Source organism: Dioscorea cayenensis, chromosome 5 (genome assembly GCF_009730915.1).
Source record: "Dioscorea cayenensis subsp. rotundata cultivar TDr96_F1 chromosome 5, TDr96_F1_v2_PseudoChromosome.rev07_lg8_w22 25.fasta, whole genome shotgun sequence".
Taxonomy (NCBI): Eukaryota; Viridiplantae; Streptophyta; class Magnoliopsida; order Dioscoreales; family Dioscoreaceae; genus Dioscorea; species Dioscorea cayenensis.
Window position 1 is genome coordinate 2,050,550 of NC_052475.1, and position 19,930 is coordinate 2,070,479.

Genomic DNA, 19,930 nt, shown 5'->3' on the forward strand with positions numbered 1-19,930 from the left:
TATTATAAACAGGGTCTCATAAAAATTAATAAACAATTCTATAAATGAAAAAAAATGACATCCTCTCACACGGGATGATAAATGAACAATGAACTAATGAACTGACAGTATTAATATAATATTCTTATACACAATATTGTAATAGTAATATCAAACTGTCGACTAGGGATTGAATCTTAAATAGGCCCATAACAATTTAATATAATAATTTATTGTATTAAATAATGGTTTTTTTTTAAAATTTATTTACAAAGTGCATTTGTTAAAATATTAAAAAAATAATTATTTATTTATTTTAGTTCCACACTTCCACGTCAGGATTAAAGTGAAATAAAAGAGAAGGATGGGATAATGGAATAAAAATAAAAACAAAAAATATATAAATAAATAAATAAATAAATAAATAAATAAAAATTAAAAAAAGGGTTCTTTTGATTATATCTCCGAGGCTAACTCGGGTTCCATGTTTTCAACCCATCTTGCTCTGAAAACCGCTGCGAAAGCGCGCAGACGTTCACCGACCGTGCGCTCCGAGAGCGATTGGGAGCGCGAGAGAGCGAGGATCGATCGAAGCTCTCTCTTTGGAGTATAATGAGAGGTTTTCCGTTGCTTGCTTCATCGTTGGCAGCGCTCGTGGAGTCATAGAACCGCGTTGCCAGGTTTGGTAGTTGGATTTTTGTTTTTGTTTTTATTTTTTTATTTGTTTGTTGATTTAGGGTGCTGAATCCGCGTGGTTGATGGAGAATAGGGTTAGATCGGTGAGTTTGTGGGCGGTATGGGTTGAAATTAGGGTTATGTTGATCTATTGGTTTTGTTTTTTTATTTTTATTTTTTTGCTGTTGGTTGGTGGTTCTTGATTTTAGGTTTTGATTTTTCGGTGCTATGGTGTGGTTTGGAGATGAAAACTGTATGTTTTTGTGATTTTTTTCTTTTGATTTTGAGGTCTGAATGAGGGTTTGTTGGGTGGATTAGGTATGGGAGAAGTTGGGAAGAGATCGGATGACGATCTCGGAAGCACTGATGCGCTGGATGGGCGCTTCGCGTTGAATGCTGGGGTACAGGAAGGTGCCATATGTTGTGCTGGCGCCGAGGGGTCAGAGAGGCGTAGTTCTCCTCGTGAGAATGGTATTGGCCTACCTGAGCTTGTGAAGAGTGGCTTGAAAGAGATGGGGTTGGAAAGTAATGAGACTGATGATAGAGAGGAGGAACCAAAAAGCTTAAATCTTTACTTGGCAAGTCATGAGCATGTAGAATTGCCAGGAAAGGTCACGGGGGAGGAACATTGTGAGTTTACTGGCCTATCTCCATTGAGAACAACTGATGGAGCAGGAAGTTCTGGTAGTATTGACATTGCCAGGTTGTTACATGGTCGTAGAGAGTACAATGACTGTGAGGATGGTTTGCTTGTTACATCTGCATTGGTAGCTGAATGCCCCCTGGAAGACATCAAGGGGAATGCTGCTGATGTGGAAGAGGAGAATTTCTTCATGCCTGTTCCTGCTGATGGTGAAGATAATCAAATAGACGAGAAACATGGAAATTTGCTTGCGGTGAACCGAGAGAGAGAGGAGGATGAGTTGCTCAGTCCAGAGACTGCCTCAAAAAGCTCTCTGGATTGTGCGAGACTTCAGAAGGAGAGTGGTGAATGTAATACTCTTTCATCCGAGAAAATTGGAACTTCTCTTCAAGTGCGTACAAAGGAAGAAGGGTGCCACGTGTCACATGTTCCAAGACTGGTAAGCTGTCTGGTCCATGGTTCTGTGGGTGATGCTGTTTATTCTTGTCCAAAGGAAAGATCCAGCCAAATATCTGTTGCGGTCAAGGATTGCTCTGCAGAAAATACGTCATTGTCTATTGCACAGGAAAGCGGTGCTCCTGTTATTGATGATGCAAATATAACTTGTGGAAAGTCTCTGAATCCAGAAAGTGGTATTACAAAACCAAGTACCATTATTGTCTTTAGACGTGCTAATCCCAGACGTGCGGCTTCCACAAACATTAAGAAGACTAGTGGGAAGCATGATAAGTTATCCCAAGCAAAAGGCAATGCTAGGAAATGCAAGGAAGCACCTAATTCCATTTCATCAATTTCTACTTGTGTACTCAAGATTCCATTGCAACACATGACAAGGAAAAGAAGCTCTTCTCACAAGCATGCTCGGCTTTCTATCTGGGGAGCAGCTGAAAATTTGGCAGAGCTGTTCAAGGATAATGCCCAAGATGGACTATGTGATTCCCCTATTCCGATTCAGAATAAAAATCCAAGGAAAGGAAAGTCTGGTTTGGGTAGGAAAAAACAGAATACAGGAATGTGCGGCCGAAGATCACGAGTGGCTAAGAAAAAAAATCCTTCTTTGTCGCATCCAGCAGATATAGTAGATAATAACTGTATTGAAGCTATGTTTCCTGTTGTGGTCCAATCACAAGCTTCATTAAACATATGTTCAAATAGGTGCAATGACAATTTAAGTCCCATTAAACTGAAAGGCCACCAGGGCGATAAAGACTTAGAAAGCACTGTCACACAAGATACCTCCGTTGAAAATGTGCAGTATGATTGCCTTGGGATTTCTTCTCAAAGAGGGTCAAAGGTGATAGTGGAAACAATTGACCACAAGCAATTGATGAATCCCGTAACATCACCTGATTCGGATGTATGCCATCCAGTCCCATCTGTCAATAGCGAGGGTGCCACTTCAGTTTGTGGAGATGCTGCAACAGATGGCATTGCGCCTGTTCTTAAACGAACAAGTCAAGTTGATGTAAATGGCACAGTAATGACTTCATCTGAGGCTTTGCCAACTCATGGATCTGCTCCAATGTTGGATACCCAGCCATATACCAAGAAAGGGAAGAAGAGTAACAGCCGAAAGGCAGGTGCTAAAGTAAATGGAAGTCCCTCTCTTCTTTCAGAATCTTTCAATGTCGAAGAGAAGTTTCATGGTCCCAATGAAACAAAGAAAGCTAGAAAGAAAGTTAGGAAATCTTCAAGACGTGGGCATGGAGCAGAAAAACAAGACACACTAGGTAGAAGAAAGTCTTCAACCTCAAAATTTGTCAGTGAGACAACTACAAGAGGTTCTAAAGGCAAACAGTCTCCTATGGAGTCACCCATGCTGGAAATAGGTAAGTTGGAGTACTGTGAGGAAGCTTCTAGGAATGAAACTGATCCAGATGCCTGCATTTCTTCTGGTAAGGACATTGGAAATGCTAATTCTGAAGCTATACACAAGCCATTCTTAGTTACTGCAAAGGAGAAAGGTCTTAAGGCCCGCAGAGGTACTAAAATGGGAGTTTGTGAAGGTGCTGTATGTCATGTGGATGCAACAAAGCACAATAAATGTGCTAATGCCAGAAAGAAGGAAAGTTTGAAGAAGTCAATCTATAAAAATGTGTATACGAGGGGAAGGCGAAAACCTAACAGGTGTTTAAAAGCTGGTAGAGGCGTGGACACTACTTCGGAAACCGGCGACGTTTTGGCATTGGCTGGATCTAATAAACTCGGCAGTTAAGTCTATTCCTTTTTGTTTTTACCCTTCATGCTTTCCATGTAGTGTGCGTGTTGACTTTTCTGTTTGGATTATACTATGAACAATCTAAAAAATGGTATATGAATAATTTAGGTAAGAAGCAGCCTTGGAAGCTGAATTCTCATTGAGGGTGTATTGAACTTTTTTTTGCCTGTTTTAGGTGATGAGCTTTTATCAAGCAGGCCTTGTCATGGCTTGGACGACTCGCACTCTTTATCACCACAGGTGGCTTGGGTTCTGTGTGATGATTGCCAAAAGTGGCGGTGCATATCTGCTGAGCTTGCAGATGCCATTAACGAGACAAAATGCAGATGGTTAGATTTTTTTATCAAGTATTTTTTGTTGTTTACCATAGGCTGTATTCTTTTTAGTTTTCACTCTCCATTATATGGTTAAAAGAACCTTCTTAACATAAACCAGTATTGTTGCCAATTCTTTTGTTTATGCATTTGATAGTTGCAGAAGTACGCATTCAAAACTTGCATCTGACTATTAACTTTTATGTACAGCGCCAAATCTTTTCTGGAGTTAAATATTCTCTCTCACTATCCAAACTTTAAGTTGAATGCTTGAACCTGTTGAAGATTTCTAACCATGCTAATGTTTCTTCTTGCTGGTTATGCCTGAACTTTTTGCTGGTTGTTTATGTAAGTGGTAAACTGCCCTTTGGTCTGTCCCAAAGCATATTGGCAAATTACATTAGTATGAAACAGTATGCCACATGGCATGGTATTGTACACTGCACAATACTAATGCATAGGGTGTCTTGGTTTAAACCAATTGAAGCTTGCTTATGATGTTTTGAAAATGAACAGACATTACTCTGAAGTCAGTGCAACAGAGTTCATGCTATACCTAATTCCTTGCCTTAACTTGATTGTCACTGCTGATCTTTATTTATATAGGACTTGTAAGGACAACAAGGACAAAGCCTTTGCTGACTGCTCAATACCACAAGAGAAAACAGATGCTCAAATCAATGCAGAGCTAGGAATCTCAGAAGAGGAGGAGTGTTTAAATGTTCAACCCATTTTCAAGGGAGTGGAACCATCAAAATTAGCAGGTCTATATATTATTGTTACGTCAGATTGTGTTTCTTAGGAAATATGTTTTGATCTCAGGATTTGTACTTTTTTCTGACTAGAGGAACTTTTCCCTTGGCTTTAATGGACCTCTTTGCCTTTACTGCAGCTTCCCCTAGTGCTTCTTTTAAGCTTATCAAGTCCAACTTGTTTTTGCATCGAAACCGGCGAACACAAAACATCGATGAGGTTTGTGCCTATCTTTTTGGTTGCTCCAATCTGCTAAACTACCTACATTTTTTTATTAAGAGAAATAGACAAACAGAATAAATGTGGATGTTTTGTTAGAAAACTCTCTTTTTGTTTACTTTTATTGTCACAGCCAGCTGCATTAAGCTTTCAGATAGAACAGAACTATATTTTGCTTTTGAAAAACTTTGTCCAACTTAATCGGTAAACATCATGTACTCAGCTCCCAGAACTCCTTATTTGTCTCAACTTGACACTGATTTTAAATGCCACGTATCATTTTGTATGCACCAGCTGCAGACACATTTTAATGTTTATGGTGGAAGTGACTATGAAGAAATGATATTTCTAGGGTGGACTGGTTAAAAGTGCTAAATGAGTGAGTTTGTCTTTGACAATAAGCTGCTGATCCCTGCTTGTGGAACCTTATTATTATCCTGCTGTTTTCTGTGGTGGTGCTAAAACTCGTATTAGTTGTTATATATATATATATATATTATCAAGATAAACTTGGCGATACTTAAAAAACAACGCTTGTGATATACAAAACTGATGTGCTATGAAATTCATTTGTCCTATTTTGTTTTAAATTAACATTGAGAAAATCCTGAAGACATTTGAAATTCTACTAATAATATTCAAATGTCCTGGTTATGCTAGACACTAGTTTTAGAGACGGCAGCAAGTATTATTTAACATCTTTCTTGTTTTATGCTAAAATTTATTTGCATTATAAGTTTAAATATGGATGTATATGGTTAATCTAGTGTTGATAGCTTTACTAGAAAAAATGTGGTGTTGGTGACAGTGTTTTTATTTGTTTCGTCAAATAGGTCATGGTTTGCCATTGCAAACCGTCTTCAAATGGCGGTTTAGGATGTGGAGAAGAGTGCTTGAACCGGATTCTTAACATAGAATGTGTTCGAGGAACTTGTCCTTGTGGGGATCTCTGTTCGAATCAACAGGTTATTGGTTTTTCCTTTATATCTACAGTTATATATATATATATATATTGACTTTGACTTTATATTTCTGCATGCAGTTTCAGAAAAGGAAATATGCCCAATTTGAGTGGTTTCCATGTGGAAAGAAAGGGTATGGTTTGAAACTTTTGGAAGGTGTATCCCAAGGACAGTTTCTTATTGAATATGTTGGAGAGGTAAGTTTATCGTTGTCCATTGTCTTATCATAGTATTAATTTGATTGTGCGGCCAGTGTTCAAAAATCATTCAGCTTTGATACTATGTAAACCAATTCATTATGATTTTGTGTATGCATATGATATGAGTTTGTGTTGCATTGTTTTCTTGTGTATTATAGCAACTGGTTGGTGATTTGTTTTCAGATGGAAGATAATTATAATGTTTATATTTGCATTAACAATAAAGTTCTTTCTTTTGTTTATTGTATATTCAGGTTCTTGATTTAGCTACTTATGAGCAACGGCAAAAAGATTATGCTTCTAGAGGCCAGAAGCATTTCTACTTCATGACGTTGAACGGTGGTGAGGTTTGGCCTACAAAATTCTACCTATCTTTTACATTGTTATTTTCCTGAACAATTCATCTTTACACAATTCCACCCATGTTATACAATGATATTTTGATTTTGATTTTGATTTTTTCTGCTTATCCCTGAGCAATTCATCTTCCATGCTACTGTTAGAATCATTTTTGGAAGAATGCAGAAGATTAGTGGAGCTAGAATTTTTCATTTTACGTCCATTTTTTTGTTCCTTTTCTCTATACACAAAGTAATTTGTTTGCTTTTAAGGAAATGAGAATGCTGCTTTTAGGTGGTTGTTGATGTTTTAATTTTTTAAATGGTATCTTCAGGAAATTTTAGTTTTGATATTGCTTATGATTAAGCCATGTGTTGGCCATACTATAAGAAGGTAAACTGTATTCTTCATGTAACACTATTAATTAATCTGGAATCTGATCAAAACTTGACCTGCTCATCTGTGGTTTCAAATCAGCAAAAAATAGATATCTCTGTTTTATTAGTCAGCAATTAAAAACTGAAGTTTTCAGAAGGAAATTTGATTCTTTTGTTCGTGTTAATGTAATGATTTTTCCATGCTTTTCATCAGTACAACACCTTGTTACTGTACTGGATGTTCCAAACATTTTGACGTTTGGTGTAGCAAGACAGCATGCAATATAACCAACATTTGGCTTTCCTATTTATTTATGGTGTGATTTTCATCTTTGTTGTCTGATGTAGAAGTCTATCGTTATGAGTGAAGCTGAATGCTTTTACAAATAAAAGCTTATATTTACTTTCCTTGCTATCAGCATTGATGCATATGACTAGTTTCTCTTTCATGATTTCAGGTAATTGATGCATGCGCTAAAGGGAACTTGGGCCGTTTTATTAATCATAGCTGTGAACCAAATTGTCGTACAGAAAAGGTGAACTACTTTTGTATGGCAACTTTCTGTTTAGTAAGGAATGAGGATTTGTGTATATTTATCAACTTTGTTCTTATTCATGCTTGATGTGAGTGCATGGTCTCATTTAAATATGGAATGCTCTGCATTGTGAAATTGTTTGCTTCCATTTCTCTTAAAAACTGCATAAATCTGGTTGTTCATCTGTCTAGGATTTTTGTTCCTGCACTTTTTCTTCTGGGGGTTTAAATTTGATGCCTTCAAAGTTGGAATAAGGTTTGTAAATGAGACATTTGATAAGGAATGAACATTGTACTTTGACCCAAAACTGCTATTTTCATTATTTTCTCAACTAAAAGCCCACAAGTGTTTGCAGTGAGCAACTGCAACCAAGTGGTTATGGTGGCTTTCTTGTTTTTATTAAATCATTAAATGTTTAACAGCAGTGCTTGTGTTCGGGCAACAAAGCTTACACTCATTCACACTGATTTATACTTAATATTGCTCAAGTGCCTTTTTCTGCCAATAGAATTATATCATTTCTTATTTATCCTTATTCCATCTTTATTTTATCTCAATTGGTGCAGTGGATGGTCAATGGTGAAGTTTGTATCGGGCTCTTTGCTATTAGAGATATCAAGGAGGTAATGTTGATGTATTTTCCAAGTTCTTTTACACGGAAGTGAACATTGTTTTAGGGCATTATAATTTCATCTTATATCTTGTCCTTTTGTTGTCATCAAGCGAATTTAAGCTAAGTGAGTTTTAAGTTCAAATTCGGTCCACTGTACACAATGCAGAAATAACTGATGCATGTTCATGTTGATCAAGCCAGACTCTAGCATCATATAGCCAAAATTAAATCATTGTTGGCTATATAACAGTGTCTTACCTTTCACCTAATCTGTCAGTGGAAAATTTACCAGGATGTAGTTTTTGCTATAAAAGGGCATGCTGTTCTGTAGTATGGGTTGTTGATGGTGTATGTGCCATGAGTACAGGGTGACTGCACCACATCCTGTGCAGTAGAATTATTGACAATTGTTGTTTTTCCTTTTTTCCCCATCAGGGTGAGGAGGTGACATTTGATTACAACTATGTTCGTGTGTTTGGAGCTGCTGCCAAAAAATGTGTCTGTGGTTCATCTGAGTGCCGAGGCTATATTGGTGGTGATCCATCAAACACTGAGGCTATTGTTCATGGTGATTCTGATGAAGAATATCCTGAGCCTGTGATGGTTGATGAAGACTTAGATGATCCTATATTAGATGCTATTGGAGTTAAGGCTGTGGAAAACAATGCTACTTGTGTGGGAACTTTATATGAGAAAATCAAATGTTCTCCTGCAAATCCAAAGTTAGAGATTCAACAAATGTCTGAACCAGTTTTGAGCAGACCTATACCCAATCCATTACTATCTCTGGATGCTACACACGCTGAAAACGTAGTGGGCAAAGCTCTATCTGTCGTTCAACCATCTAGGAACTCTACCGAAAATGTGAGTGCCATGCAAACTGAGGAGACCAAGTACAGACCCACATTCAATGCCCGACGTCCATTAGATGCGCCTCCACAAATTTTATCTGCTGCTGAGAGGATCACATCTAATAAAATCAAGGATAAGAAAGAAGATAAGCCAACTGCATCTGTTCCTTCTCCTCATGCAAAATCTTTGCGCTCAAGTGCTAGTCTGAAGAAGGGGAGACAAAGTGTGAAAGGCCTGAATCCCCATAAAGCTAAAGAAGTACTCAACACTACTGTAAACACATGCTTTGAGGGAGGTAATGATTATTTATGGTGTTGTAACTATTTTTATGTCATCTGCTAACTGTCACAACATATTTTCACACCTTTCCTTTCAGTTGAAGAAAAGCTCAATGAATTATTGGACGTGGATGGGGGCATTAGCAAGCGTAAAGTAAGCACATATGTCTAGGAAATTGTCATTGTCATTCACTTTTTTTTCTGAGGGAATGGCTTGCAGTTATTAATATTCCAAAAATCAGTTCAATGTCTTATTTGTGTGTTTTTATTCAATGGTTTAGTGTGTATACTCCTGGTAGAATGAAGTTGTTCAACATCTTGAATTTTTTTTTCTTATTATCTGAAATTGGCAGTATACTTTTTTCATACTCCACATGCTGATTGTTCATAAATAATTTTTCTGTTTTTGGCGGACCAATTTTATGCTCAAAGCTGAATATTTGAGAAAGTACTACCCTTTTAATGAGAAACATTTAGCGAGAAAGCCTATTATATGAAGCAGTTTTTATGCTTTCTATCTTTTGGGCGGGTCAACACAGTGATGCCTAATTTGTAATGATTTTTTATATTAAATAGACAGGAGCCTAGTTCATAGTGTCTTTATGGTTTCTCATGTTAAATCACATAGAGCGCCACATTAACTCATTTTTGACTGCAGTCTTCTCAATGATCATCTATAGGATAAGCTATGAGGCTCTAAGCTAAATAAAGGCAACAAACTGGAATGAGACTTCCTCATGCTTCATAGATGCTGCCATCTTTATGCCATTTAGTTGTTGTTTTATAACTAGTATTCCTGTTCAACAACCCAATATATGTTTATTTTCTTCATTGTTGTTCACAGTTTATACTTCATTATGTATTCATTTATTTTAGCCTGATCTGAAAATCTTTGTTTCTTTGAGCAGGATGCCACCAAAGGCTACTTGAAGCTGTTGTTTGTCACTGCTGCAGAAGGAGATAATGTTAGGGGCTGTGCATCTCAGAGGTTTCACCCATTCCTTGTTTAATAAGTGGCATCTGAGCGAAATATTTTTCAATTTGTGTGATAGTGCTGTACATACTATTATTATTTGGTCTTTTGAGTGAAGATCTTCAAATTGACTTTTTTTTTTTGGTTGCAGCATTCGAGACCTTTCATTAATTCTTGACGCTCTTTTGAAAACAAAATCTCGATTTGTTTTGACGGATGTAATCAACAAAAATGGTGTGAGCTATATTTTAGCGCACTTATATGTGCTCTTGTATGCACAAAATTTATTGCTTTTCTGGGTCATGCAGGTCTGCAAATGCTACACAATATAATGAAGCAGAACAGAAGCAACTTCAATCGAATTCCCATAATTCGAAAGCTCCTCAAGGTCAGGCAATTCTGATGTATAATTTCTTCATATTGCAGGATATAATGTTCTTGTCCATTTTAAAGTCCTAGAAAGCTTTGTTCTATTCTTTTCCTTGATAGGAATTATTTTGTTGAGTGGTAATGTAATGCTCATTAAGTTATTTTCATCAGGTGTTGGAGTTTCTTGCTTCAAAAGGAATCCTTACTCCAGAACACATGAACAAAGGTCCTCCCTGTGAAGGAATGGAAAGGTAACCTCTATAGTTGGATTCAAATTTACTCATATCTGATGTATATATGATACACATTCTTTGTTTTTTTTTGATAATTTTCCTTAGGTCTATAATTGTTTTTAAATCTTCATTTTGTATTCTCAGCTCAATTTATGAAATTTTTATGATATCATTTTGTTTCTTTAATCTTGATTTGTTTCGGTGCAGCGTTTGATAATCGTTTGTTTATTTGAATCCAGCTTTAGGGACTCGATGCTGGGGTTGACCAAGCATAATGATATTCAGGTATATGATGATATTTACCTGCATATTAATTTTAAGGTCTTTTTATTGTTGTATATATCTGTTGTCTTGGTTGGTTTTTATTTTCATTTGAATTTTATTTTCTGAACTGTTTTGAGTATGTTGTTGGTTTTTATCATTGCCATGTTTAATCATGAAGTCGTCATATTTTAGGCAATTTCTGCAGAATACAAACTTATGAGCATGTCTATTATGTTCAGTTATCATAAAAATTACAATATCATTTGGTAAAATACCACTTGTCTCAGTTTCTCATAAATTGATAGAATTTGAGCAGCCCAAGCTTGTCTTGCATTTGACAATGTTTCTGTTGTATTAACATGTAGGTTTTCCTTTTTGTTCTATCTTATCTGCATCATATTGTGTCTGTTAAAACTGGTGGCAATAATTGGCCTCAGTTCACTTAAAAAATATGGGAGAATATGGGTGGCTGACATTATATTGAATGTATAGAATTGTTCACAGAACTCAATGATTAACATCTCTAGGTTTTCTGAATAATTATGATAATCTGCAAGATGAGCTTCTACTGAATATCTTGACATTCTACACCTTTTTCTCAACAGCAATTTTGTAAGTGCCTATGATCTAAAAGGACAAACAAACAGGTGTTCATTGCAATTGATATTTTATGATTTCTGGCTGTAGCACAAGTTCTTTATGTATGAACTTTTTTAATATTTTTGGCTTGTAATTCTTTGATCAAGGACTGCTGCTTGAAAATTTTTAGTTGCTTTAGTATTCTGTATGTTATCGCAGGTTCATCAAATTGCGCGCAATTTTCGGGATAAATGGATGCCTCGTTCTATAAAAAGAATTGAGTTGTCTGACAGGGATGATAACATGCCCGATTCAGGATATGCCGTCTGTAATTGGACACAGTCAAGCTTCAGGCGATGGCATGACTTGGGGACAAGAGATAGTGATGCAATTGTTTGTGTCAATGGAGATTCACGTTTTTATTATAATGAACTGAATTCTCCTGGAGAAACATCTCAGTTTGGGACTGGTCAGCCAATTTCTGGTTGTTTGCCCTTTACTGATGGCAGTTCAGCAATCTTGGCACAATCACGTAAGCGCAGGAGTCGTTGGGATCAACCGACAGATACAACCATGCCAGAAAAGCTTCCAGTGTCAAATGAAAATCTTATGATAGGAGCTTCAAAATCTTTGGAACGTACAGTACTTGCAGAACCTAGATCTCCACATGAGGCGATGGAGCAAACGCCTGAGACTGACAGATTTGAAAATAATACCACTTCTGGGCCTAAACTGGAAACTTCAATACTTCCAAATGTTGATGATGATGCACCTCCTGGATTTGGTTCTTTATGGAAGGATAATCATTCTCAAGTTTCTCCAAAAGGTTCAGAGGCTGCAGCTGAAGTCGTTACCGGGCATCTGCAAGAAAGATACCTCTCTCACTTAACAGTGTCTTATGGCATACCATTGGAACTCTTGGAACAACTTGGAACCTATGATGGTGGAAATCAAAATCCTCCAAATTGGGCAGTTGCACCTGGCATGCCCTTCCATCCATTTCCACCATTGCCCCCATATCCACGAGGCACTCCCAGTCCAGCAGTGTCAACAGGAACCTATCCTACACATGTAGTCAAAGAATCTCCTGCTATTTCTTGCACAAATATCATCACTTCGAACAAATCTGGAGAAAAGTCAGCTTGTGAATTGGGAGCGGGCCTAAGGCACTGTCAGACTCCTGGCAGAGGAAGATGGCCTTCAAGAGTGCCAAAAAGGAAGGTTCTCCACCCACAGAGGTGGAATAATAAAAGATTTCAAAGATGTTGGCCCTCTCGGCCTTGGGAAGGGAATCATCTTGGAATGAGAAGTAGCTCAAGAATTGGAGTTTCCCCATTGAGTGTGGGAAATGGAAGCAACGGTGGTGCTGGTTTGGGTATTCCAGATTGTGAAAGAAGCAATGGTGGTGGTTGTTTGGGTTTTCTAGAGGATGAAAGAAGTAATGGTTGTGGTGGTTTGGGTATTTCAGAAGGTGTAACTTTCATCAACAATGATAACTGATGATATCATTCATTGATATAAAAGTAGAATCAGCAAATAGAGGCTTCTCCATGTATTTGTAATTCTTTTACAGGCTAATTTCAGACAAATGACATTGTTTTACAGGAAGAGATTTTTAGAGTCATTTTGGAGAGTGATGACTTGCTACTGTCTCTATTGAAATGTCAGGTGGATATGGCATTGTCATCATGAAAGCAAGTAATTTCTTGTGATTGAAATAAATTATCAAATGCAGCACTCAAGGCTTCAGGGAGATGTTATGTTTAGTTGGCATCCCATTTGAGCAGCCTATAGTGCAAAGTTTCTTATTCATTAGTCCTGAAAATTGTTGATGTATAGCTTCCTTTCTGGCTTTCTGATTTGCCACTGCATCATTTAATACATTTTTTCCTCGTCTATTTTATGATGCTTTAGTCTGTTAGCAATGTGTGACTTTATTTTACTCATTTTGGAATCCTTTTAAATAGTTTCACTGGACTGCTTCAAATTGTTAATTGGTAATTGTTTTGATAGTCGGCCGTAAACAAAAGGACTGTTATTCAAGTGTCAATTGCATGCGGCTAGGAAATTTGGAACTGGAACTAATGCAAATGCCTTACCTGACAACTGTTTTCTTTATTTCTTTTCTTTTCTGTTTTTTTTTTGTTGATTGTTCACCAGGATCAACTTTCTTTGCAATTTGTTTCATCCACAAGCTCTTCATTGATGTTACTGGATTCTGGTGTGAATCAGGTATTTCTCTATTTTTTGCCCGTCCCTTGTTTTCATGATATTTATTTATTTTTTGGTAATATCTCCGTAAATATTCATCAGTAGGAAAGTAGGAAAGTTACGCTGTTGTCACCAGCACATAAAGACAAAACATATCATATTTATGCCTGCTTCCACTTGGTTAAGGATAGCTACTAGAAAAACTAATCCAATCCATAATGATGTACCTGAAAATACAACATTTTTTTTACTTGACCAACCAACAGAATAGGCAAATACAACGGGTACACTAATTAGTAAGATTGATGAAGTCGCAATTAATGCAAAAACAGCTAATTGGAAATGTTGTATTGGTAGGATTCCATTTATTTATTCACAATCAAATAATATTGATATTGTCAACTAGAGCTATGTTTGTATCGACGGAAATGGACAAAATTAGAAAGCGAACACATCAAAATTTATTTCACATGTTTGGTTGAATGAAGAAAATCAATTGTACAAAAACTCTGATAATCCTTTCCGTTTTTTACCTTACATTTAAAGTTCTCTTTAATGCCGATATATACATATATTTGTGTGTGTGTATATTTGAACCATGTTAAATGTGCTGCCTCCAAATTGTATTTGAAATTAATCAGTTGCTTGTATTTTTTCCAGGCATGCATGCATGCAACAATCCTTGTCCTGATGCTGATGCTGCTGCTGCTGCTGATGATGATGATGATCTGAAGCTTCAACTACTAACAACTCCAACCATGCTGTAACAAGCACAACCACCTCCATTGCAAGCTTATGATTATTGACTGCTTTTAAATTTAGTTATTGTAAAGGTTTGCGCAGTTGAAGTCTTGTTGCTATCAAAGCGTGGGTGCCAACCTTCATTTTTAATGTCTCATGACTTAACTTTCAGGGTTGTTGGGACACTTAAAAAGGTGGTCTTTGTGATCATTATATATTTTCTCATTTGTATGGATTTGTATTTATCATGCTTAAGTCTCCTTTGCATTAATTTTATTTCATAAAGTTTGATTGATGCATTGATTTTTATTATTTCAAGCGTGGTGCATATATTTTGATTTTATAGTTTGTACGTGGCATGTTGGTGTCTTGGTGAACCAGATCTTTGGGATGTTTGGTTTTGGCTGGTTAACTTATCCAACCAAACTGAATAATTTAGAGGAGTGATATTTCCTTTTTTGTTGATTTTATTAATTTGATTAATATGATTGTGATTATGAATTTACTTGGTTTTAGTCATTAATTGAATTAATGGAGTTTTAATCAATATTAAATATGGTTAATTTCATGATTATCTGGAATATTTGAGACTATAAAATTAATATAATTATGCATTTTATAACTCTAATTCCAATTCATTGTAATCCTATATATATATATATATATATATATATATATGTACAGCATTTATAGAAACCTAACAAAACGGTGCAATATCAATCATACGGGTTGGATATAAAATGAAATCTAAATTTTAGAGGTTGGTGTGATGCTGTTTAAAGGGCACACTTCAAAAGAGGACAATAAATAAATTTCAAAGGCCTTACAATAATTAAAGAGAAGAACCCTAAAAACTCATTCCATTAGCCAACAAGTTCATGTTTCTCAAACTCTAAAAACTACAATTTAACAAGCCTCAAATTCTCCCTTTTTTTTTGTTTATTTTCTTTGTTTAATAAATAATTAGAATTTACAATGATATAACCAAATCCAACATTTCTCAATTTCACACTCTCTAGTGTTTGTCTCATTCTTTCTGAGACAAACCTGAACCTGAACATGAACAAGGACAAGGGCTCTACAAACCACCTCTCATCCCTGAGCACCTAATGTATATATACACACAATACCGATACCGATACGATGAAGAATAACAAGAGATTAATCTTTTCAACACAATGGAACACTCTTTAAATTTAATTCAATCAAAACTCGATGATCGGCTCCATCTCCCTTGCAAGTAATCTTCGAAGTAGGTATTTGCCTCAATGCTGCTGATCGAATGCGAGTCATCCTCTACGCCGAGCAATGCAAGCTTGATATATGATTGCAAGTTGGAAGGCGGACTTATCACCTCGTCGTCTGAATCATCAAACTCTTCTAATGTACCGGCTTGTGTCCTCGCCCAACTGACAGCATCATCTTCGCCTTGAAGAAGTTTGAGAACCTGCAATCATTAAGACAATTGGTAAGTATCAATCTGGTGTAATGTTTTCGAAGTTAGACAGATGATTTGAGATGATAGCTTACACGGCCGATTCGAGGCCGAGATCGAGAAGCCCGTCTAATGCAGAGGGAAGCTGCCAGGATCGTCCGCTCCACCTGATCATCGTCATACTCATCGCCCAACGATGGATCGACAAGTTGCTTAATTTTTCCTTCTTGCATGATATTCTTTGCCTGCCATCAACATTTATTAATCAGCTATTCTCAAGCTTGATTTTAAGATATAAACATAACTATGGAGAAAATTTATGGAGGAGTTACCCAAATGACAAGGCTCTCCTGGTTATTCGAAGAGCCAGTGATGATCGGCTTCCTACCAGAGAGCAACTCAAGAAGCACAACTCCGAAAGCATAAACGTCTATTTTTTCAGAGACCTTTCCGTGCATGAAATACTCGGGAGCAAGGTACCTGTCGACGGAGAAAAGTTTAGTTGAGCAATTGAAAGAGAATGACGTTTTCAGCTCACGAGAATATGAAATCGATACAAACCCAAATGTCCCCGCGACATCGCTGCATGTTATGGGTTCGGTTGACTCTGATGCCCACTTTGCGAGACCGAAATCTGACAGCTGAAGTATGACAACAATCAAATTTAGTATCAGTCAAATTTGAATGCATCTGAATGCTTGTAACTTCATACCTGTGGCTCAAAATCATCGGCGAGAAGGATGTTTGAGGATTTCACATCCCTGTGAATCACAGGTTGCCCGTTGCAATCACCATGCAAGTAATCTAATGCTTCCGCTATCGCTGTTGCAATCTTAAATCGATCGACCCAGCTGACAACGACCTTGCTCTCTTGCTCACCTGTGAATATAGCATACGAGAGTTAAAAGAATGAAATGCAATGATGAACAACCACATAAATGTATGGTGCTGGTCAATTACCGTGAAGGCATTCTTCTAGGCTTCCCCTTGACAAGAAATCATACACCAAAATGAGATTATTGTTCTCAAAGCAAAAGCCAAAAAGGGATATAATGTTCTTATGGTGCAGAGAGGTTATAATCTCAATTTCGGAAGTGAACTCCTTCAGTGCATCTTCAGAAGGCTTTAACATCTTCACTGCTAATTCTCTGCCATCAGAGAGGCAACCCTTGTAAACCCGGCTGCTCCCGCCTCTCCCAGCCAACTTCTCTGCAAGTTCATATCATACTATTATCAGAATTTTACTCAGTGTCACTGAATTAAATTACAGTTCTGACAGATAAAAACTAACCCGGTGAAAGGTCGGAAGTTGCCTGCTTGAGTTCATTATAAGTGAACAACCGATAAACAGATGAATATTTTTCTCGGATACACTCCAATTCTGCCAGGAACTTCACTTCTTCCTCATGAGTCTCAACCGGGGAACTTGATGAATTAGTATCTGCATCACAAATTAGCAGAGCATTCTGCTCGGTTTTCATGTGGTCGAAATCGGAATGTGGTGGTGGAGCTGATACTGAACACCGACTAGGAAGCATCATTGCCCATTGAACTACAGAACCTTTGGATTTCTCCATTGAAGTTCTCATATCATTCATGATCGCCCCCCGGAGAAGAGGCCACCCAGGTCTCATATCAATCAAGTCATTGTCGGTAGACAAAGAGATGTTGTTCGATGACTCCTTAATCGGAACCAAAGCTAACGATGATTCCTCTTTCATCTCCAGAAGATTAGATGGACTACATAAGGAACAATTCTCTGTCTGTGAGGTATCATTCAGTTCGACAATTGACAAGTTTGAAGCATTACTAATCCTCCCGGATTGTCTTCTATCAGGCAAGACACAGTATAACTTCCCGGTCCGATCTTTCGGGAGCTTACAGGAGTTCCTACTTGCATTCAATTGGATGCTAGATACTTTATGATTTTCTGTTCAAGTGAATTATATGACAATTGAATAAAAAGTATAAGAGAACAAACTAATCAAACAGCAAAGTAATGTCATTTGAAAAACCAAAAAAACACCTTGAGAAGCTTCTCTCTGGTAAACAACCTTGCCATTGTTCACTGCAAGCACTGAGCACTTTGCCGAGAGCTTCTTTGCGCAGTATTTTGCTACTGAAGTTGATGAAGGCCTGATTGATGAATGTTAGAGTTCAAGACAAATGTTTGAAGATAAAAAAAATCATATGAAAGCAAGATGAATTAGTAGCTAACCCAATGATGCTGTTATTCTTAGATACTCCAAGAATCAATTTAGAAGCAGAATAAGAATTAACCTCTTGAACCAAAACCTTTCTAATTGATGAACCCCTGCAAACCTTCAGCTTTAGATTGATCTGCAGACAAAATTAATTCACAGAAAACCCATCCATCAGAACACCCTCCAAATTTCAGCTAAAAAGAAATTCTCAATCCAAAATCATTAAAAACCTGCTTTTAAATTGCAGAATCCATCATAAACTGAGAGAATAGAATCAAAATTCTTAACAGACGAAATCAAACAAGAAGAAGACTTTCCATCCATGCCTGAAGACTCTGTAGACAAAAACCACAACAAAGATTCAAACTTTACATTAAAAAACAGCTTCTTGAATTGAAAAACAACAACAACTAAAATCAAATCAATCAAAACCTGTGGAACTGGATGGAAGAATATGAAGAGCAATCACTCGATCTCCAGGAGAAGCAACTTTAACAAGAGCCCAAGTTAACAACTCCCTGCTCTGCTGATCCATTCTAATCCCAACCACCACTGTTTTCCCTTCTTCTTCTTCTTCCTTGCTTCCTCTGCTCCCAATTTCTCCAACCATTCTCTTCTTCTCCTCTTCTTTCTTCATCTTCATCCTTTGCTTCTCTCTCTCTCTCTCTCTCTCTCTCTCTCTCTTTCTCTGTTGGAACTGAATCACATGAAGCTATAAAGGTGGGATTTTTATCTTCCTTTTTTTTAAAAAAAACTTTTTTTGTTTAAAAATTTTATCTAATCTTTGGCTTTGCTTTGAAGAAAACAATTGAGTTTCAGAGTTTCAGCTTCTTTCTATCTCTGTATCTATTTATTTTGGTGATTTGCCAAAAATAACCTTGTAAAAACATCCTTGTCCTTAGTCTGAATCTTAAATATTAATTAATAAATATATCACTTGTCATTTCTTTTCATGCAACCAAAAACCAAACCGTTTGCATTTATTGTTTCTTTTATAATTAATACATTGTCACGGTGACAGATTAAATAAATTTTGTTGTTGTATAGTTTATATATATATATATATATATATTTTTTTTTTTTAAATAATAGGCGACTAGCACTATTTTTTATAAATATAACAGTACTAGACCTTTGATATACAATATAAAAATAATATAAAAATCCCGGATAAAAAACAGTAAATTTATATATATATATATATAAAGTTCCATAAAACATTGTAATTGTGTGTGTATAAATATATATCTCAAAATGTTAATTTCAATGGTTTGATGAAAGATATAAAAAAACTAAATAAATTACATAAAATTTTCACTAGATATGTTTTAGATATATTTATATTCTTTTTTATGACCATTTCTTTAAAAAAAATTCATTTTTTTACAAAAACTGATCTTACAAAGACATGTTGATACTATCTTAATATGTTATATGTTAAATTATATTACCTTCTCAATTTATATTAAATAAACTAAAAAAAATTAGACATAATTATTATGGGCATTTATTTTTAGAAAAAAAATATATAAATATATAAATATATATATAATAGTATGGAAAAAAAACCAAGAACTTAACTTTTAAGAATCTTAAAAAGAATAAGTGGACCAGGTCTTCAAGTCCAAGGTTGGCTAATCTTCTAAGATCGCCGTCAAAAGTGCTTTTCAATTCCGCCACTTGGTCAGCAAGTCTTTTTTGAGTGCCTTGTTTTTCACGACCATTTTTTTCTTTTTAATATCTTGGGAGTACAAATAATTTATGTTAAGTAATATAGTAGCTAGTTTTAAAAGAAAAAAAAAGTCTTTGGTTTTGTGATGTTGATAATGAGAAACGTGTTTTATGGATATTTTTATTATTATTATTATTTTTTTTTTTTGAGAAAGACGACAAGCGCTTGAACCCAAGAACGAACACGTGGGGGGAGCCGCGCTGGCTATTTTTATTGTTTAGGATTTGAAAT

General features: G+C 36.2%; 2 protein-coding genes across 2 annotated transcripts; one reads left to right on the forward strand and one right to left on the reverse strand.

Annotated features, from left to right (window-relative positions):
* The first annotated feature begins 469 nt into the window (after nucleotides 1-469).
* Nucleotides 470-13,188, forward strand: LOC120261699. Its single transcript, XM_039269681.1, has 18 exons — nucleotides 470-659; nucleotides 973-3,507; nucleotides 3,691-3,844; nucleotides 4,436-4,593; nucleotides 4,722-4,801; nucleotides 5,635-5,766; nucleotides 5,844-5,960; nucleotides 6,218-6,310; nucleotides 7,138-7,215; nucleotides 7,782-7,838; nucleotides 8,264-8,975; nucleotides 9,057-9,112; nucleotides 9,867-9,946; nucleotides 10,083-10,165; nucleotides 10,240-10,319; nucleotides 10,472-10,551; nucleotides 10,773-10,818; nucleotides 11,596-13,188. Exons 2-18 carry the CDS (start codon nucleotides 975-977, stop codon nucleotides 12,874-12,876), a joined length of 5,820 nt encoding a protein of 1,939 aa, XP_039125615.1. The 5' UTR covers nucleotides 470-659; nucleotides 973-974; the 3' UTR covers nucleotides 12,877-13,188.
* A 2,030-nt stretch (nucleotides 13,189-15,218) lies between these two features.
* On the reverse strand, nucleotides 15,219-18,774 carry LOC120262472 (proline-rich receptor-like protein kinase PERK10). The gene is made up of 11 exons (XM_039270594.1): nucleotides 18,400-18,774; nucleotides 18,203-18,302; nucleotides 17,982-18,107; nucleotides 17,790-17,899; nucleotides 17,055-17,693; nucleotides 16,724-16,972; nucleotides 16,476-16,642; nucleotides 16,325-16,404; nucleotides 16,096-16,243; nucleotides 15,859-16,008; nucleotides 15,219-15,775 (listed from the first exon to the last, which is right to left on the reverse strand). Exons 1-11 carry the CDS (start codon nucleotides 18,608-18,610, stop codon nucleotides 15,530-15,532), a joined length of 2,226 nt encoding a protein of 741 aa, XP_039126528.1. The 5' UTR covers nucleotides 18,611-18,774; the 3' UTR covers nucleotides 15,219-15,529.
* Nucleotides 18,775-19,930: the final 1,156 nt, after the last annotated feature.

Excerpts from the sequence above, each read along its gene's own strand:
- LOC120261699 (XM_039269681.1), top strand. The coding sequence starts at position 975 with ATGGGAGAAGTTGGGAAGAGATCGGATGACGATCTCGGAAGCACTGAT. Across the intron at positions 7,839-8,263 it reads CTATTAGAGATATCAAGGAG|GGTGAGGAGGTGACATTTGA; the intron begins GTAATGTTGATG and ends TTTCCCCATCAG. Across the intron at positions 10,320-10,471 it reads TAATTCGAAAGCTCCTCAAG|GTGTTGGAGTTTCTTGCTTC; the intron begins GTCAGGCAATTC and ends TATTTTCATCAG.
- LOC120262472 (XM_039270594.1), bottom strand. The coding sequence starts at position 18,610 with ATGAAGATGAAGAAAGAAGAGGAGAAGAAGAGAATGGTTGGAGAAATT. Across the intron at positions 18,108-18,202 it reads GATGGATTCTGCAATTTAAA|GCAGATCAATCTAAAGCTGA; the intron begins AGCAGGTTTTTA and ends TTAATTTTGTCT. Across the intron at positions 16,244-16,324 it reads GATGTCGCGGGGACATTTGG|GTACCTTGCTCCCGAGTATT; the intron begins GTTTGTATCGAT and ends CTCCGTCGACAG.